The sequence below is a fragment of the Equus quagga genome, chromosome 4 (assembly GCF_021613505.1).
Source record: "Equus quagga isolate Etosha38 chromosome 4, UCLA_HA_Equagga_1.0, whole genome shotgun sequence".
NCBI lineage: Eukaryota > Metazoa > Chordata > Mammalia > Perissodactyla > Equidae > Equus > Equus quagga.
Genome location: NC_060270.1, coordinates 100982161 through 101001661, shown reverse-complemented (window position 1 = coordinate 101001661; position 19501 = coordinate 100982161). Strand labels below are relative to the sequence as shown.

The following is a 19501-nucleotide window of genomic DNA, read 5'->3' as shown; positions in this document are numbered from 1 at the left end:
CTAAAACTCCACAGACTTTAGTCTTCCCTTTTCAATAGCCCTGTGTTTATTGAGTGCTTAAAAGTGTCAGGCACTAGGTTATTTAAACTCTAGTTGTAAGAAAGGTGTTGTTGTTAGCTCTCTTTTATAGATAAGGAAATCAAAGTATAGGGAGATTAGGTAGCATGCCCACAGCCATACACCTAGGATCTCACATGGCTGTGTCTGACTCTCATGCTTGCCTTCTGAAGCGGTCTACCTCAAATTCCCTAGTTATGTGCTATGTTATGTTATGTTATGATACTTTATTGAATACATTATTTTCTCTCATAGGTTTATTAGCAAGTAAGGATTTTTAAAATCCGTAATATTCAACATTGCATGGAACACATTTTGTACATCTGGAAGTGCCTTTTGCCAGCTTCGTTTGGCTGCCAGTCCTTCTGTGAATCACATCCTCCAGTTTTTCCAACCTTTAGGCTACTAACTGTAAACTTGAAAGACAACTCCCCTCACCCAGGCAGCACCCACATTAAGCCCATGAAGCTCTGCGTAATATTCTGTGTTATGTGTAGGTAAAGATTACTCCTGCCAGAAACGCCGTAAACCAGTCCTAGTTTTATAATCATTTACATTAAACTCACCCTTTCAGAGTATTACCATGAAAATCTCATTACATGTAGTTATCTTGGTCCTTCACAGAATGTAATGCAATCGTTATCTCAATAAATGAACCAAGCCACCACTCTGAAATCATAACTGAATTTTGTTCATAGAAACAAGACCATTTGGATACCCAGAGTTGTGCTCAGAAACATCTATTCCCTGGATAAAATTCGAAAGTAATTGCTACAGTTTTTCTACAGTCCTAGACAGTACAAGCTTTGAGGCTGCTCATGAATTTTGCAAAAAGGAAGGTAATTCTTTTGTGATGGTAAAATGCTTTCGGTGTGCTCCTTTCTTGACATTTCAGTAAACAATGTGGTTTTCTTCATTTATCTGATTATTTGGTGACTTTGAGAGCAACAAAAACAATTGAAAAAATAAATACTATTGAATTTGCTTGCTTGGGGAATGGCTAATATACAATACTCAATGTCAAGTATAGAATTTGAAAACCTAAGATACTGTCTCAGAATACTGTACTTTCCCAAGAAAATGTTCCTTTGGAATGCACTTGAATTAGGAATTTTTAATCTTCCTTAAAATTAATATTCTATGCTTTAACTTCTTAAGTACAAGCTTGTATTTTTTAATAAATGGGGTTTTACTTCTAAATTTTTAATCAAAAATCACTTATTTACAATGGAAATTTTCACATTTCAAAGGCTGAACTTTACAAATTAGAGTATAGGAGACATTTTTAAAAGTTGTGTTTACGTTGGGGCCAGCCAGGTGGCACAATGGTTAAGTTCGCATGTTCCGCTTCGGCGGCCCGGGGTTCCCCAGTTCGGATCCCGGGTGCAGACATGGCACCACTTGGCAAGCCATGCTGTGGCAGGCATCCCACATATAAAGTAGAGGAAGATGGGCATGGATGTTAGCTCAGGGCCAGCCTTCCTCAGCAAAAAGAGGAGGATTGGCAGCAGATGTTAGCTCAGGGCTAATCTTCCTCAAAAAAAACAAAGTTATATTGTATTTACATGTAAACACAAATACTTGTTCATTTGCTGTTTGTCTCTTTTATAGGATCTAATCTTTTGACAATCAAGGATGAGGCTGAAAACTCATTTCTCCTAGAAGAGCTTTTTGCTTTTGTTTCTTCTGTCCAGATGGTTTGGCTGAATGCTCAGTTTGATGGTGACGGTAAGTGATTTGGGTAGAGGAGAGGAGAGGGCGTAAATAAGTGCATGGTGGTCAATGCTGACGAAGATGGCTTCCGCAAACCAGAACACTCTCCTTGGATGCATTTGCTGTGAAAAATAGCATGGGTCCTAAAGCCATTTCTTCCAAAGACAACATTGCTAACCCTTTTCTCTATACCCTCTTGTCCTTTGAAATAGTCCCACAGGTACCCAAAATGAAAACAAGCAGTTTATCTTATACTTACCCTCACATCATGAAAATGCTTAACTGGAACTTTGTGGTCACAAACTTAGTCATAGACACCAAAACCGTATTTACTTGAAACTACCTCAGGTTCCTAAAGGTTGTGCTATAAAAAAAACAATAGAGTTATGGAGGCATCTCAGTGATAAATTGTGCTATTGGACTTGTTACTTACCACTCAAAAAAAGAGTTTGTAATCAAATGAGAGTATGGTATTCTTTCCTTTAGTAAGCGATGGTTATTGAAAGCGTGTGTAAGGAAAATTATTTTAATTGTTATGGAGAGCTTGTTAGACTGTTGGACCAAAGTGGAGAAGGACCCACCCTGGCGAGGAGGAGTATTTCAATCACTGACATTGTTTAGAATTTCTAGCACGTGGTGATAATAAAAAGCTGACTGACTTTTAGTTAGTTTTATTGTTGGTTTTACATCCTTTTCAGATAATACACCCTCTTATTGCCTAGACATGGGTGGGCTCTCCAGCTGCCCCCACCCCTTGGTACACCACTGGCTTGCTATTTAAAGAAACTCACTGTAAAATTCCTTCAGAAAGTGAACCATTTTGTAATGATTTGGATGTTAGGACTTTTCTTGGATTTTTCTTTATATTGATTAGTTTATGAAATGAATTCTTTCAATTGATTATGATATGGAATATTTCAAAATTCAAAGTGTCACATTAAAAAACCTATCCTAAATGAACTAAATTAGAACAGTATATCTAAAATAAATAGAGTTGTTCGCAAGGCGACTTTACTAATACCTACGTTTTGTTGTTGAGTTCATGACTGTGCCGACTGAGCTGAATGCATCAGATAAGGAGAAAGTCTCATTAAGTTTAGGGGCTCCTTTTTATGGTTCATTCCAGTCTTAGTATGTTTGACAACCATGCACATAATTCATAATAAGTGAGCAATTTTTCCACAGATGGAACCATAAAGTGGTTTGATGGAACTCCCACAGACCAGTCAAACTGGGGCATTCGGAAGCCAGAGAGGGAGCATGTCAAACCCCATCTGTGTGTTGCCCTGAGGATCCCCGAAGGAGTGTGGCAGTTATCCCCATGTCAAGAAAAAAAGGGATTTATATGTAAAATGGAGGCAGGTAAGTAAAGTCAGAAGGAAATTCTTCATTTTGATTCTCCTCTGACTAATGTCGACCCACCTCCTTAGCATTTAAAGGTTTTAAAATCGAAGTATTCAGAGAGTATTCAGATGGATTCTGACATTATCATCTTATTTGTATCAAATAAGTCAGAGGACATTTCAGCTCCTTCTTTCTCTGATACGAAGAAAAAACCATTATAAATCAACTCAAAGACTATGACTTTCTTGTGTCACCCAGCTGTTAAACTAATGGGCAAAAAAGCAGTTTACCTCAAGCAAATAGAGCCAGAAATGTAAACCAGTGAGCCTCATTCTGGCAACTCCCACTTAGAATTTCATCTTTTGTCCCAGGAAATATAATCCAGGCCTAGGTATCTTTGCTGTAAATAATCAGACATGATTCTCTGTTGCACGCTATGCCATAAAAGTCGTATTTTAGCTTCATCTTGGGCTAACTACTTAGTTTGTAAGGATAAAAAATAGTAATTTTAGAAATCTAAGCCAGAAAATTGTAGTCAGTTGCAAATAACAGCAAAGATTTCTAAGATAGGATGTTAATGAGATCGTTGACAGTAGGATGATGTTTGTAACAATCGTAACAGTTCTCAGTGTCAGTATTATAAAGACGGAGGGATTGGTGTGGCCTGGGCCGCTGGAGAAGGCTTTAGAGAAAAGATGAGGCTTTGGAATCCTAAAGGATGAAGAGAATAGAGGAGGGAAGGCATTTCGGACAAAAGTCCCAGCATGACTAAAGGCAGCAGTTGAGAATGAGCTTAGATTGCAGCAAAGGGCTCACGTTAGGCGGTGATGGGAGTAAAATTGAACAGTGATGTAGGGTCCATTCACAGAGAGTGCTGTGAAGAGCTGAACTCCATGGTGAAGGAGGCAGGGACTGCCTCTGTGCTCTGTGGACCCCTGCTGTGGAGTCACACTTATCTAGACGTAACAGGAGGCAGTTGTAATTTGAGTGACAGAACTAGGAATAAAAAAGGAGGGTAGAAATGGGAAAAGAGAATCATCAGGTCTTGGTAACTGATTAGATACTGGGAATGAAGGAGAAAAGAAATGGTAGATGTGGCACCAATATTTGAAGCCCTCAGAGTGTGAATACCAACTCTGTGTAGAAAACATGACTAAGCCTAATAAATAGTGTGCCCAAGTGATCACCAGCATTTAAGCATCAAGAACAAATCAGAAATACTTCGTGTCTGTACAGGACTTTACAGCTTCCTGTAACACATAGGATATCTCTTTTGTACTTCACAGCAACTTTTCATGGCAGTCAAGCAGATAAAAGATTCCCATTTTACAGATGAGAAAAGTAGCTGTCCAAACTGAGGCCACATGAAGGACTAGACTCCAAGTTTTCTGGCTACATGCTCCTTGTACACCTGCCCACTGCCAGCATTGTGAAAATAAATACTCTTTTTTTTAAAAGGGCATGATAACTCTGCTCAGCCTTTCTTTTGGTGAGGAAGATTGGCCCTGAGCTAACATCTGTTGCCAATCTTCTTCTTTTTCTTTTTTCCCCCAAAGCCCCCCAGTACATAGTTCTATATCCTAGTTGTAGGTCCTTCTAGTTCCTCTATGTGGGATGCTGCCTCAGCATGGCTTGATGAGTGGTGCTAGGTCTGCACACAGGATCCAAACTGGCAAACCCTGGGCTCCCGAAGCAGAGCGCACAAACTTAACCACTCAGCCATGGAGCTGGCCCCAATAAATACTCTTTTAACAGTCTTTCTTTAAAAAGCATCTTGACACACACAATAATACATGTTCTCAATAATATTATATAAAATTATACCAGGTTATTTTTAAATTGCAAAAAAAGGTTTTGTAAAAAAAATGGTTTTACTATTGGTAACGATGTTGATGCTTCCTTTGAGAATATAACAGTGAATGGGCATAAGTAGTGCGCCAAATCCTTTACTGCTCTTTCTCTGGCTCATTCTCTACATATTCTCTGGATCTTTACCTAGATCAAAATAGCAGAGCTCAAATTTTCAGATAGAGCCCAGTTGAAAGAGATACATTTTTACAGTAGGAAATCCTCAAACAGAAGCCCTCTAACTGTTGGAACAGAGGAGCCATTATTTATTTCCCAAGATTCTTGAGAGTGCAAAGGCGAGAAGGTGCTGATTATAACATCCTTGTGTAGAGGCAGAGAGGTTATCACTGCTGGACAAACTCTATCACATCCCAACAAAACTGAGTTCCTTGCAGGCAGGGACTATATTTTACCCATATCTTTTATTGCAGCATAGTGCTGACACTGGATGGGAAGTCTTAGGCTGAAAAAAAATTGTATATTTGTTTGTGAGCACTAATAATGATTACTATAAATCAGGGGTCAGGAAACTTTTCTTGTAAAGGGCCAGATAATAAATATTTTAGGCTTTGGGGGCCATAATGGTCTCTGTCATGCTGCCATTGTAGCATGAAAGCCGCCATAGACAATACATAAATGGATGAGCGTGGCTGAGTTCCAATAAGACATTATTTGTAGAAACAGGCGACCAGATTTGATCCATGGGCCATAGTTTGCTGAGCCCTGCTTTAAGTAATGACATAATTTTGCTGAATTAACGGAAAAATTTCAACTCAGTATGTTTTTTGTATTTGATTTTAGATATTCACACAGTAAAGGAGCATCCAGGAAAAGGTAGGTTTGGAACAGTAGAAAACATTTTGATTTTTCTTAGAAATAATAAAATAGGAAGTAACTATGTGACAGTATCTATCTTACTTTATTGTCATTGAAGTTTTCTCTTTTTTCATCTTTTTTCAGGACCAAGTCACAGCATTGTACCTCTTACAGTGGCACTGACACTGATTGTAATTCTGGCAATTTCCACACTTTCCTTCTGCATTTACAAGCACAATAATGGTACCTTCAGGAGACTTGCAGGATTCGAGAATCCTTACTATCCTACAACCAACTTTAGTACAGTCCATCTAGAAGAGAATATTCTCATTTCTGACCTTGAGAAGAATGACCATAATAATGAAGTCAGAGAATGCCACAGCCATGAGGATGAGTAAAGAAGACTATAAGGGGAGCCTCCTCTGTGTTTTCCTTTACAGACCAGATGCCATTATATCGTGAAATTGTGTCACTATTTTAATTATTCTTAAAGTGATTACTGGTTTTTAGTTGTAACCAAATCAGATGAGTGTTGATTTATTCATTTCCCCAAACTGTGATCTATTCTTTTTTATTTTTTTGGCGAGGAAGATTGGCCCTGAGCTAACATCTATTGCCAATCTTCCTCTTTTTTTTTTTCTTCCCAAAGCCCCAGCACATAGTTGTATATCCTAGTTGTAAGTCATTCTAGTTCTTCTATGTAAGAAGCCCCCACAGCATGGCTTGATGAGCAATGTGTAGGTCCACACCCAGGATCCGAACCAACAAACCCTGGGCTGCCAAAGCAGAGCACATGAACCTAAACACTCAGCCATGGGGCCAGCCCCCTGATCTATTCATAAAAGGGGGAAATTATATGGTGGTTATTATTCAGAAAATAAGAACTATTAAAAGAAACTCCCTATTGAAAACTCTCAAACTAATGTGAGTAATTGTTTTTGCATTAATATTTCTACCAAAATTTGGGGGGGGAATTTTTAAACTAATCTGGTATCTATTCAAACATTTAACCACACTCATTCCATTAAAAGAGAGAGAGAGGAAGTGAAACAAATTTTAAAACCCTACATTTGTATATCAGAAGGAAAAAAAGGCTTCTGAGAGGTTTCTTGTTTGCTTTTAATGCAATCTTTTTAATTCAATCAGTTTTAGCAGCAAGATTTGGAAAATACTAATTTCTAAGCTTAAAATTCACAGGTTCTGGACACTAAACTAATATATAGAGTGACATTCATTTTTATTAGTTCTCACTTCTCAAACAAAGGAGAAGAAAAATAGCCTTTCTTTAAACAATGAAGATCTTGGTTAGCAGCACGCTTTCGTGAGCAACCACACAAAGTGGCCTAAAATCTTCAATTACTGAACGATGACTCAATTGATAGTTAACAATGTCTTATAGAGAAGCTTAAAGGAATTTATTGAGATTTTAATGCTTTTAAAACTCCTGGGCTTTATTTAAAACTAAAGGTATAAAATAATATATAACCCTCCTAACGACTAAAAGATATAAAATGTGACTTCAATTTAAAGGGGAAAAATTGAAGATCTGAATCACAGTCCCATTACAACTAGAGTAGAGGATATGTTGAGAAGTACTAAATAAATTACTTTCCAATGGTAAGCTAGATACCTTTGTTATGTAAATGAGTTTATTGGGGTTGTTCCGTTTAGTAAACGGTGGGTTTTGGGAACCACATCCATTTGTGTTGGACTGGTTAGCGCAGTCGGGGAATAATGATTAACAGTGTGATTTTGTTGCTGTGCTGTTCAGTCAATTCTGACCCCCAGCAACCCTGTGCACAGCGGAACAGAACCCTGCCCCATCTTTCTGCGCCATCCTCTCACCTTCCTACACTATATCACACAATGTTCCACTGCTATTCATAAGGTTTTCGTGGCCAATTTTTTTGAAGTGGGTGGCCAGGTCCTTCTTCCTAGTCTGTCTCAGTCTGGAAGCTCCGCTGAAACCTGTCCACCATGGGTGATCCTGCTGGAATTTAAAATACCGGTGGCACAGCTTTCAGCATCACAGCAACACATAGCCGTCAGATGCCACAGTATGACAACCAGGTGGTATGGTTCCGTGACTAGGAAACGAACTGGGCAATGCTGGTGAGAGTGCTGAATCTTAACCACCAGGGCTGTCTTAAAAGCATGATACTGTCCATAAATTAAAAATCACAGTTTTGACCCTCCTTCATTAATTTCTTATAAGGAAAAATGACTTAATAACCAGTATTCAAAAGTTACTCATTACATAAATATTTATTGAGTTCCTATTAAGAACCAAGTGTCATTCTAGAAACTGGAGGTATTACGGTGAGCAAGTCAATGAGATCTCTGTTTTCATTGCACTTATTTTCTAATGAAGGAAAACTGACAGGAACCCAGTAAAGAAATGCAGAAGTAGAAAATATCAGATGGTTATGAAAATTAAGTAAGGTCCCATGATAGAGAGAAACTGGGGGAATGTCAGGGCATCCCCAGAGTGTGCATTTTAATTATTACAACTGGCTGCCTCAAAACTGGTGGCCACTAGTCACAAGGTGGAGCTCCGGGAAAAAGGATAAATAATTTCTAAGTGGAAAACCATCATCATTAGAAATACACTTTGAAGTGCATGCTCTGAGAATGAAGTCCTTGTGGCCTGAATCAGTTAATGCAGCTTCCAAAAGCAACTCTTTGCTACTCCCGTGTAGTTTATATGCTGGGACAATCAACTTCCGTAATTTTTTTAATTTGGGGGACTTTATTTTTTAAGAGTTATTGTGTTATATGGCCGTTGTATATTTATGACTCAAAAGCATAATTGACTTGAATTAACCAGATAGTCTAAAAGCCCAATTTAACAATCTGTCAAGTGAAATTAAAGCTCTGTTCTTTTCAGTGGACTTGGTAAAAACTGCTAATCAGTTATCCTTCCAGTCAAGGTATATTGAAGTGGAATAGTCACATGTAACAATCTGACAAAGTATGTCATTAATAAAGTGGTTTTGCAGAAAGAAACTGTACTGCTTGTCCATGCTCTGTACTTTGGTATTTAGTATTGAACCACATCTCTGGGGAATCTGTCCCCATGAACAGATCATGCCCTCCTTCCTGTTACTGAAATTTCGGAACTAGAAAGTCCTGAAATGTTCTGTTTTACTCATATAGGTGTACTTTAAAAAACTTTTTTCCACTTCTATTTTTAATCTGAACTAGATTTCACAGCTACAGCATAAAAATAAAAAAAGCAGAGTCACACACTCATTCACACATAATTAATGTGCCCCCTTCCAAAGAAAATCAATTATTTTCCACAACTCTGAGTCATAGAAAATCTTAGATTTTCAATTAAAAATATCTTGGGCACTTCCAATTCCAACAGTCTTCCTTCAGTTTAAATGTTTATTTTATTGAAAGTTCCGCTCTCTATCAAGGGTGGATTAGATGGTCTCTTTAGATAAACATTTAGTCTTTTGGAGTTTCCTTTCCCTCCTCAAAATGGCAGTTGGATATATGAGAACTTATCGTGTCTTCGTGGGCCAAGGCGATAACTGACTGTGGATGTGTGTTATGTGGTGTCCACTGAGGGTGGTTGTCTGGTCCCTACTCCTGGGAATTCTGTTGGCATCTGCTATGAAGTCTGTAGTTGGTGCAACCTGTAGTCTATTCTCTTGGATTTGGCCCCATCCAGTACCCTGGTACTGCCTTGTCCCCAGAGAACTGGCTATGATTCCTATTCATCCCTGTAGTACTGAGACCCTATCCAGCACCATCAGCTACTCTATTAGTCAGAGAGGCTAGATGCGCTAACAAACAATCCCAAAATCTCCTGGTTTAACACAGCAAAGGTTTATTTCTCATCCACACCTATCTGGGCTTGCAGGAGGACTTTGCTGTATGCAGTCGGTCACGGGTCCAGGTTGCTCCAGTATAGCCGGACCTCCATCTCCTAAGGCGTTAGAGTCCTCCAGTTGGTCTCCTGCCTCTGCCTGACAAAAGTTAACTTGAGATCCGTCCTTATTCATCGTGTAGCTTCCATGGGTTATTGAAATACTTTCTCTAAGTTGATTGTCTCCAGACTGAGGATGCATACCTTGAGGGTACATAAAGATTTCCAATGGATACAAGGGTGTGGAGTTTAGTTTAAGGAGTTTAGTTTCCAGAACCTTTAAGCTTCTTATATATTCTTTCTTAGAACTGATTTGCCTGAGAACATCCCAGAGATCAAGGTGTCATGGGCTTCTTTCCCGCCTCTCTTTCCACAAATGCCTGTCTCTATCTTAAAGAAAAGAAGGACATGGCTTTCACTCCAAATCTTATTGTGATACCTTGCCTTGGGAAAATCCTCCATGGCACCAAACAAAAAAAAGTGCAAAGTAATAATGTCAATGAAACTTCTTTTAATAAAGGAATTATAAGTTCAGTGTAGAGCCTCATGTACTCCCCTATGTTCATATATTTTTCTGTTAAGGATGAGTGATGAGTTATTTTGCCCCATGGTTGGACATTCTAAATTAATATGTATGGGATGGTGGAAGAGCATGAGTGTTAACTACTTTTGTTTAAGACTTTACCTGCCCCTGATTATTGTCAAAGAAGGTGTTTCTGGAGAGAAAAGTGGTGAAAGCAAAATAAAGAGAGTGTAGATATTGATAAGAACCTAATGTCTTACTTTATCCTGGTGAAAAGCTCAGGGCAAGGCTCTGTGCTTTATATATCAGATTTCTAAGTGAGGATGAGTATTAGCATGCTTATTGAATTCAAAAATGCAATCAGACTTTTTCTGAACATTGTCTTATTTGGCTCATGGGTTTGACAATGAAGATTGGCTTTACCAAATAAGTTTGATAATGAATATTTTTCATTAATTGAGTGAACTGAATTTGCAACTCTAGTGTTCTGGTTAAAATATGTATTAAGATCAAGACATTTTAATAGAAAAATAGTATTGATAAAAGTATAATGAAATTAACAATATTTTATTTTTCCCAACGTTACTTTGTATAACAGGTAAAACAAGGTGCCTATAAGTGAAAAAGTAACAGGCATAATTAATTGTCATTTTAAAAGTCTTAGTAAAGCCTTTTAATTTTAATTCTGGGAAATTGACAAAGTGAATCACTCTAACGACTGAAGAACAAATCCTTTTGTAAATCAGGTATTTCCGGTTCTTCACTTTAAGCAAGACTCAAGGAGGACATAATCAAATTGTCAGTTATATAATAATTTTTAATGAAGTATCAGTGTGATTTTTGGCACATAAAAGAAAGAAATTCAAATAATGGAGTTATATTGCTATAACAAACCTTCTTTCATTCCTACTTACTTATTTACATGAACAAAGTTTCCATATTAGTTAGGATAGGTTAGCCTATGTTCTAGAAACAAACCAACCCTCTAATGTCAGTGGTTCAAAACAAAACTCAGAAGTTAATTTCTTGGTCATGCAAAGCCTGCTATGGTTCCCTTGGCTCTCCAGGACAGCTCACTTTCAAGCAGTAACTCATAGATCGAGGCTGCATGTTCCTACCTCTGCAACATGGGGCTTCTGGTGATGCTATGGCAGGAAAGAGGAGTAGAGAACTCTTAATTTCCTGGGTCCTAAAGCAACACATGGCACTTCCACTCTCATATCATTGGCCAGAACTTGTCACATGGTCCAATCTAACTGCAAGGAAGGAGGTCTCCCAGTGAGGATAATTGGCTATGGTGAACAACAGCAATCGCTCCAAAGTTTCTCCCGTATAGCTACAAAAAAAAAAAAGGAATAGAATTCATGCTGAATTGACTTATTCTAGCGATTTTAAACTAATATTAATTAATTTTATCTATGATACATCCATTTCATTAAAAGATGCATTACCTGTAACATTTTAGTTTGATATATACTAATTATTTATTAACTGCTGTAATATATTTAATTTGCTCTGATCAATTGTGTACTAATAATAAATATACACAAAATAATTGACCACTTCAAAAATGTCCAGATCATGAAAGATAAGGAAAGATTGAGGACATGTCACAGATTGGAGGAGAAGAAGGAAATATGACAAATAAATGCAAAGTGGAATCCTGGATTGGATTCTGGAACAGAAAATGAACATTATGGGAAACTGTGAAAAAAGAATAAGGTATACAGGTTAAATAATAGTATTGTGTTGGTATTAATTTCTTAGTTTTGTTGATTGTACTATGGTTATGTGAGATGTTCCACTGGAGGAATCTGGATGAATTTTGCACAGGAATTCTCTGTACTATGTTGGCATCCTTTCTATAAACTTAAAATCATTTCAAAATAAAAAGTTAAAAATCTGGTATGATATTAGATTCCGTTGGATATATTAAAAGGGTGACATGATGCTTTTATTTTAAAATGTCATTATTTATAATATGTTGCAAATTGCATCCTAGTTATAGAAAATTTTGGATGTCAACTTAGAAATGTATGAAGGGATATACATTTTTTCAAAACTCTCTTAGGAAGTATGCAAGCAAAAACGTATGAATACCACTGCTCTACAACATTCTTTCTCTTCTGTCCCTAATAAGAAACAAGCAAAATCCAGCTTTTCTTCAATCTGCCTAACAGCCCACCCACTGGAGGATTTGGACCAACATATGTCCTGCAGTCAGCCAGGTTTACCTCTATCGGCTCTCTTTCCTCCACACTCTTCTTTCATCTCGCCTCCTTGTCTTATCAGCACTTCTGATTCTCTTACTTCTGCTTATCCACTACAACCTCATGGCTTAGTCTTAATGGTAGGCAGTGTGTGTGTGTGTGTGTGTGTGTGTGTGTGTGTGTGTGTGTGTGTTGTAGGGGGGCAGGAGGAACTCAGTTTACTTTTTGTTCTTAGGGAACAAAAATTAAGAGAGATTATAAAAATGTTATGTCCATCCTAATTCTTGCTGCCAACATTTATAAGAAACGTTGACTGTAAGGATTATTATGATACCTGGTTGGAATCTTTCCATCCTTTTCCTCCACCCTTCAAAACAATGATTTAGGGCAGGGATTGGCAGGGCCAAATCCAGCTAGCTTCCTCTTTTTGTAAATAAAGTTACTGGAACACAACCATCCTCATTCATTTCTTCATTGTGTATGACCTCTTCCAGCCTGCAATGGCAGAGCTGAGTGGTTGGGACACAGACTGAATAGCTCTCAAAGCCTACAATATTTACCATCTGGCCCCTTATGGGAAAAATTTGCTGACCCCTGGATTTAAAGAACAAAAACCTAAATGGGAAGTCTAACATACTTTGACATGTCTTAGCAAGCACTATTGTATATGTGGGCAGCACTTAACAGCGTATCAGTAAGCAATTCTGATCAGCAAACATTCACTGAGAGCCTACCATGGCCCAGAGAGGGTCCTAGGCTCTGAGGCTGGAAATATGAATAAAACTCCATCTCTGTACTCATGGGGTCTCAGGGGAGAGGATATGTAAACAATAAGTGTGATACAAATGATAACAGGAGCAACAGAATCAGAAAAAAAGGGTACTGATAAATTCTGTCAAGTAGAAAAAGAGGCTTAATGGGGAGAGTGATGCCTATGTTAAATAAGAAATTTTAGGTAAAACACCTTTCTTTGGTATCTTTTTGAGCGAGAAAGAAAGTTTTTACTTATGGGCCAATGACAAAGAAAAGATGGACCAAATTTACACATGGCTAACTTTTTAATCCTCAGAAAAAAGACAATCACAAGAATGGCATACACTATTACATTTATACTGTGGCTAAATACATTTAAAGCCAACTTGTTTATAGTGGTTCTTATTTACTTTTGGGGTGGATTGGAAGAGGTGAGTGACTATGCATTGTTGATCATACCACAGCATTCAAATATTAACTTCTGTCAAGAATTTCAGTTTAAAATCTATATCATGTGTTATATGAGCAACATAATTAACACATACTATGGCTCTCTTATAATTTGGGGGCATAAACATAATGGCTTACCCTCAAAAACCTAAAGCTTTTACAATTAAACATTAGAAACAAACATTTAAAAGTTATGTCTATTTTAGAAATATTGACTTAGCTGTTTATGTTTCTCTAAAGCCTGATGAAACTTTTGGCATCTTGGATTATTTACAAGAATTTAGAGCATTTAGAATTTCATTTCTGACATTTACAATTGTAAACATAAAAACATAAAAATTCAATATAAAATGATTGAAAATTCATATTTGTTTATTCTTTATGTTATAAAATTTGAAGCACAATAGTGTATGCAGTTTAAAAATTCAGCTGTAATATTCAGGTTCAGATAAAAGGTCAATATTTTAAGTATATTTACAAATATGTTGAATCATTTGTTTTATTCCTTAAGTCAATTCCAGTATTATTGTGGATTTTTAATTTTTTTAGAGAAAAGAATCTACAAATGTGCCTGGATTTGAAATGCTGGGTGAAAAGTGAAAACCTGCATATGTGTATAATGCCTAATGAAGAATTCTAATTGCAGAAGAAAATCTATAACGAAAACCACAACATGAGTCCTATGTATAACAGTGACCTTCTTTACTCAGAGTTAATTAACACAAGCACTTGCTTCGTGCAGAGCACTTTGCTGTAATTTAGAACAAATTAAAGGAAAAAATCATTCAAGTGCTGTTTTCTTCACACCGTGAAGTGAGGAAAATGGGCCAAAGTTAACTCATTTAAAATGTTGTCATCCATTTCTTGTGATTATGAGTAGCAATACCATTTGTTTTTGCAAAAAAAAGAGATATCCTGATATATGCTATCTTCAATTTGTTTCCTGTGCTTCTATTTAATAATGGAAATTGACTTTTAAAACTAATATAAAATGCCCTTTCTGTTTCTCCCGTTAAGTCTCTCGTTTACATTAAATTCCAGCATTGTATATTTTCCTGGGTATTTTTCAAATAAACATATTTTGAATTTAATATGGCAATTTAGTAAAGGAATATGTTAATATTTTTCTCTTGCTCCTTCCCCAATCCTGAGATTGTGACTTTATTTTTGTTTCCTCATGGTGGCTTATGAATTAACTCCAGCTCTTTCAGTCCCAGCTTAGGAGATCGTGCCCCCAGGAAGCTATTTAAACTTTTCTCTTCACCTTCTTAGACAGTAGAGCTTGGTAGGAGCTGGAAACCCAACTCATAGACATAGGAATCAGCAGGACTCTTTCCCCTGTAGACTTTGACTGTGGAAAGAGGGAGATCCGGAACCAGAAAGCAGAAGCAAAAAGCAGAACCAGGGCAAACTCAGTGAAAGGAGTAGGCAGGGATGGGGCCTTAACAGAAAGCCTTACCTCGTGAGTCACCAAAGGCTTTGGAGTTCCTGGTACAAAATGCAGTTTTGTGGAGACTAACTAGACACTTGTTCAAGACAGAGCATGCCTGAATAAATGTAGTGTTTACCCAGGCCGTAAGCATTTGCAGTCCTCAAGCAAGGACTCTTCTGGTCAGACGAGTTGTTTTACTGCGGATGAAACCTAAAGATACAAAGGAAACCCAGTCTCTCAGCACACTGCCCAACAGGGGGCGCATCCGAATGAAGCCCTGCGACAGGGAAGGACCAGAGAGCTAGGTGACCCTGGGACTCACTGCAGAAATTCCCTGGAGTTGATACTACAACTTATACTTCCCAAAGGAAATTTAGAGAGAAAAGAGATATATTGAGCAAGAAGGCGTACTTGTTTATGTACTGCTTTAGAAGATAATCTGCAATTGCATATTAATAAGTAAATTTAATATCACACTTTAGTAAACTGTATTGTTACGAAATGTAGTTCCAGGGATGGTAGCCATTATAATTATCATATTGTTGTTATCATTACTCATACTGCATTTGAAGCACTCCTATCTGACTCAGTTGGGACCTCTAGTCAGGGAATCAAAAATATCAGTTAAAGGAAGGAATCATAAAAATTGATATATGTATACTTAGCTTAAACATTTTATTTTCTATTAGAACACATAAATATACATTTATCCACAAATCTTTTGGTGTAGGGACAGTATCATTCATTTTAATATGGCTTCTTGTTGGCCTCATGCATAAAGCATATCCATAAAAGGTTTTGTTCATAAGCTCTAGTTTCAGTGTCTTTAGTGGAGTGAAAATTTAAAGATAGCTGCAGGCCAATCTGAGTGCAAAGCCCTAAATTTTTTTTTTTAAAGATTTTATTTTTTTTTTCCTTTTTCTCCCCAAAGCCCCCCAGTACATAGCTGTATATTCTTCGTTGTGAGTCCTTCTAGTTGTGGCATGTGGGACGCTGCCTCAGCGTGGTTTGATGAGCAGTGCCATGTCCGTGCCCAGGATTCGAACCAACGAAACACTGGGCCACCTGCAGCGGAGCGCGCAAACTTAACCACTCGGCCACGGGGCCAGCCCCGCAAAGCCCTGAATTTTTATAATTTTCCCCAATATTTGTAATTATTGTGCTCCACAACAGAATTTTTAGCTATTCACCTTTATTGAGTCTTTGCAAAGCTTTTAGCTTAGTTTTCATAAAAGACTTCTCTTTTTATACTCATAGTTTATGTTTTATAATTTAATTAAACTCTAAAATTACAATACCTAGTACAATTGGCATAAATGGATTTGAAGACAAACACAACCAACTCACATTAAGCATATGAAGGAATTGGTGGGAGCAGCAGCCTTGCCCCCACTTTAACAGCGTGTTTCACAGAGGGCTTGGCTGGCCCAGCAGGGCAGTGAAGTCTTAAGCTGCATCTTCAGCTCTTAGTGTTTGAGGTTTACTCCAAACACAGGCAGTGAGAATTTCCCTCAGAACTTAACCGTGAAATCCACACAGAATGGATCTGTGCATAGACAAGCAAGTCATCTACAAGAGAGAAAACAGCTCTCCAGCCCTCCTGTCTAGATTGTGCCTTGATTAACCATGTCTGAGGAAAGAAAGCAAGAAGGTGCTGAGGAAAGGGGTGGGGAGGGGAATCAGTCCCCTGCAGAAGTAGGCTCAGAGACCGACGTCCTCAGCAGTCTGGGGGGGGAGGGGACTTGGGTATTGGGCAGGGTGTATTTTCACTTCCAATGGCAAAGCTCCTTGGGGTATGTTTCCAAAGACATCCCTGGGTGAGATGGATGTCGTCTTAGACCATCTTACGTTCTGCTACAAGTATAAGCTCCTTTGTTCCATTTCCATGCCCACCAAAAATCTCTAGTTAGGATTTGGGTCCTCAGTGTAGGTCTGTGTAGTATTGACAGAATTTGATCTCCCAGACTTTCAGCATATTATGCCCCTATGAGAGGTGTTGCCTATGATAAAGGAAATGGTTTGTGATTGTGATTAAATTTCTAATGCAGCTTGAGAGAACGTGCTGATTGGATAATTATTCATCTTAAATTTCTAATATAAATTAATACATTGGCATTGTAATGGCTACCTGTGTGATTTCGTTGGTGCAGTGATGGCTCCAGAATGTAGCTGTAGGAGGTGTCCAGGTGTGGGTGATCTCATTGGAAAGGAGGGCTACACTCAAGGAACTTGTCCTGGTACAGATTGAAGAACAAGTGCACGGTGCTTGCTTGGATAGCAGAACAATCATAAATTGGCATTACGGTCTCTACCTCCACTTTTGTGCGTGTTTAGTTAGGGTGAGTCAAGGTATGACATGCCCTGGTCCCAAACAAGAGTGAATTTCTGTGGCTTAAAACCAAGAACCACATCCTGGGACATAATTGTGATCGTCAAGGTGCAACTGACCTCCACTTAGCCTCCATCTCGTATGAAGACAAGGCCTCTTCTACCCGCTCTCATTCTATTTATTTTATGGGAGTATTTGAGGGATCACACATCGATTTCATGCATCCTATTTTCCTGATGACAAAAACAAGGCTTAGAAATATTCTTTGATTTGACCAAAGAATGATACATAGCTAATTTGTGGCAAAGCTGAAATCAGAAACTATTTTCGGGAATCTCAGTCCCGAGCTCTCTTGGTAGTCTGTGTTGCCCACAGTTCGACTGATCCCAGAGCACTGCAAGAAATGCGGAGGTTCAGGGGAGTGGGGGCTGTGGCAGAGCAAGGATCATGAAAGAGGCCATGCTATAGGGCCATAAAATCAGAGAAGGGCGAACAGCTTTCTCAGCTAACTCAGACACCTGGGAAGGTGAGACATAGTTCCAGTTCTGCTATGGAATCCAAACAGGCCTGTGGAGTAGAGAAGGGTCCAAAGGAGAGCTCTGAAACCAGGGAGTTGAAGGAAGGAGGCTGGAGAGGGGAAGTCAGGAACCCCAGAGGAGCTCTACAGAATGTCTGGCAAACAATTATGAGCAACGTTCCCCCTTTGCTGCTTTTTTTTGATGGATCTTGTAAATGGCAAGATTTCCTCCTGCTGTCCTGGATAGTAGCCGGAATGGGGTCATTTCTGTATTGTTCCGTGTTCCTAGAGACTGATGAATTCTTGTTAAAAGCTAGTAAGTTGCATGTCAACCTGATTAAAGATATGAAACAAACAGCTCTGAAAGTCATATGACCCCAGGAAAAAAGAGAACTTTGAAAGAGGCTCTTTTATTAGTAATGACTGGACAGCAGAAAAATGGGAAGAAGAAGGTCGTTGAGTTTAGATTCTAACTGGTCACATGTACATCAGACGTAAATGCAAAGTTTCTTAGCATCAGTTTTGTTCATCATTCTTCACTTCCAATCTTGTACTTTTGCTGGATATTCCTCCAAGGCTACACCCCACCTTTCTTCATCTTGCTCTGTGCCTTAGACTATATCACTTGGACTTCCTTGCCCTCTAGCTTCAGTTGGGTCCAGCCCAATGGACACTCTGAAAGGAAATTCAAAGGTGGGGAAAAAGGAAGTTTGGGGATTTTAATCCCCCTGGCTCCCTCTTTGCCTTATGCAACCTAACAGTGGCCACATTGCTCCACTGTGGTCACCCCCCCGCCCCATCACCTGCTTCCTCTCCTACAGCTACAGTGTTATCCAGATCCAGGAGCAGCAAAACCACATGCTTCTTCAGGCCTGGGGTGGTAAAGGCTTCCTGCTGCGTGGAGTTCCTGGGTTTGTCACTGTCCCTTGTTTCTCCCCTTAACCTTCCCTCACCTTTATAAATTGTTCCTTCATTAAACTCTCTTCAGTTCCACCTCTCATGAGCCACCCAGTTCCCGGAGAACTCCTCCTGACACAGCAAGCTTGTGAACACAAATGGCTCACACTTTAGCAGTCTTCCTTCTTCAGCTTTCAATTTCATTTTTGTGTGAAGCTTTTCCAAGACAACAACATAAAATTCCAATTAAACACATGTTCAACCCTACCAGATTCTAAAAGCAACCATAGTAAATTATTCCCAAGTAAGCCATTCTTGGGCTAAAATAAGAGTGGACACCGTCAAGGGAAAAAAGGTTATTATAAGCCCAAACTGTTAAATTATACCTTCATGACTGAACACAACTGTAATCCATATTATTATTTTAAATTACGCTATAAAAGCAGTCATTTATCGCCTTTCCAAAACATAGTGATAATATATTACCAAATTATCAAGGGTCCTTTATTAAAGCTCTCGAATTTGATTTATAATGCATGATGCAGCTTATCCTTGAGAAAAATCTACTAAAAGGTATACTTAGTCTTAAAGCTAGTGAAATAAAATCTCCCTCTAATCAGCCGCCAGGAAGCTTCTGCTTCAATGCTTTGTTGATACTGGTGTCAGCAGGACATTAAAAGCTTGAAGCTTTTTATGTTTGATCAAATACCAACATTATGCTGAAGCAGAAGTATT

General features: G+C 38.4%; 1 protein-coding gene and 1 long non-coding RNA gene across 3 annotated transcripts in view; one reads left to right on the top strand and one right to left on the bottom strand.

Moving 5' to 3' along the window:
• The window catches only part of PLA2R1 (phospholipase A2 receptor 1), a 105528-nt gene extending 99079 nt beyond the window's left edge, over window positions 1-6449 (top strand). The window contains exons 26-30 of one of the 2 annotated variants that reach the window (XM_046658994.1): window positions 756-896; window positions 1669-1785; window positions 2956-3132; window positions 5764-5796; window positions 5923-6449. In XM_046658994.1, the coding sequence (XP_046514950.1) occupies window positions 756-896; window positions 1669-1785; window positions 2956-3132; window positions 5764-5796; window positions 5923-6176 (722 nt within the window). In that variant the 3' untranslated portion in view covers window positions 6177-6449. The remainder of the gene's footprint in view (window positions 1-755; window positions 897-1668; window positions 1786-2955; window positions 3133-5763; window positions 5797-5922) is intronic. The other variant, XM_046658995.1, reaches the window with a different exon arrangement.
• Window positions 6450-8608: 2159 nt separating this feature from the next.
• Window positions 8609-15132, bottom strand: LOC124238542 (uncharacterized). Its single transcript, XR_006888323.1, has 2 exons — window positions 15051-15132; window positions 8609-11514 (listed from the first exon to the last, which is right to left on the bottom strand). It is a non-coding gene; the product is annotated as an uncharacterized LOC124238542 (long non-coding RNA).
• Window positions 15133-19501: the final 4369 nt, after the last annotated feature.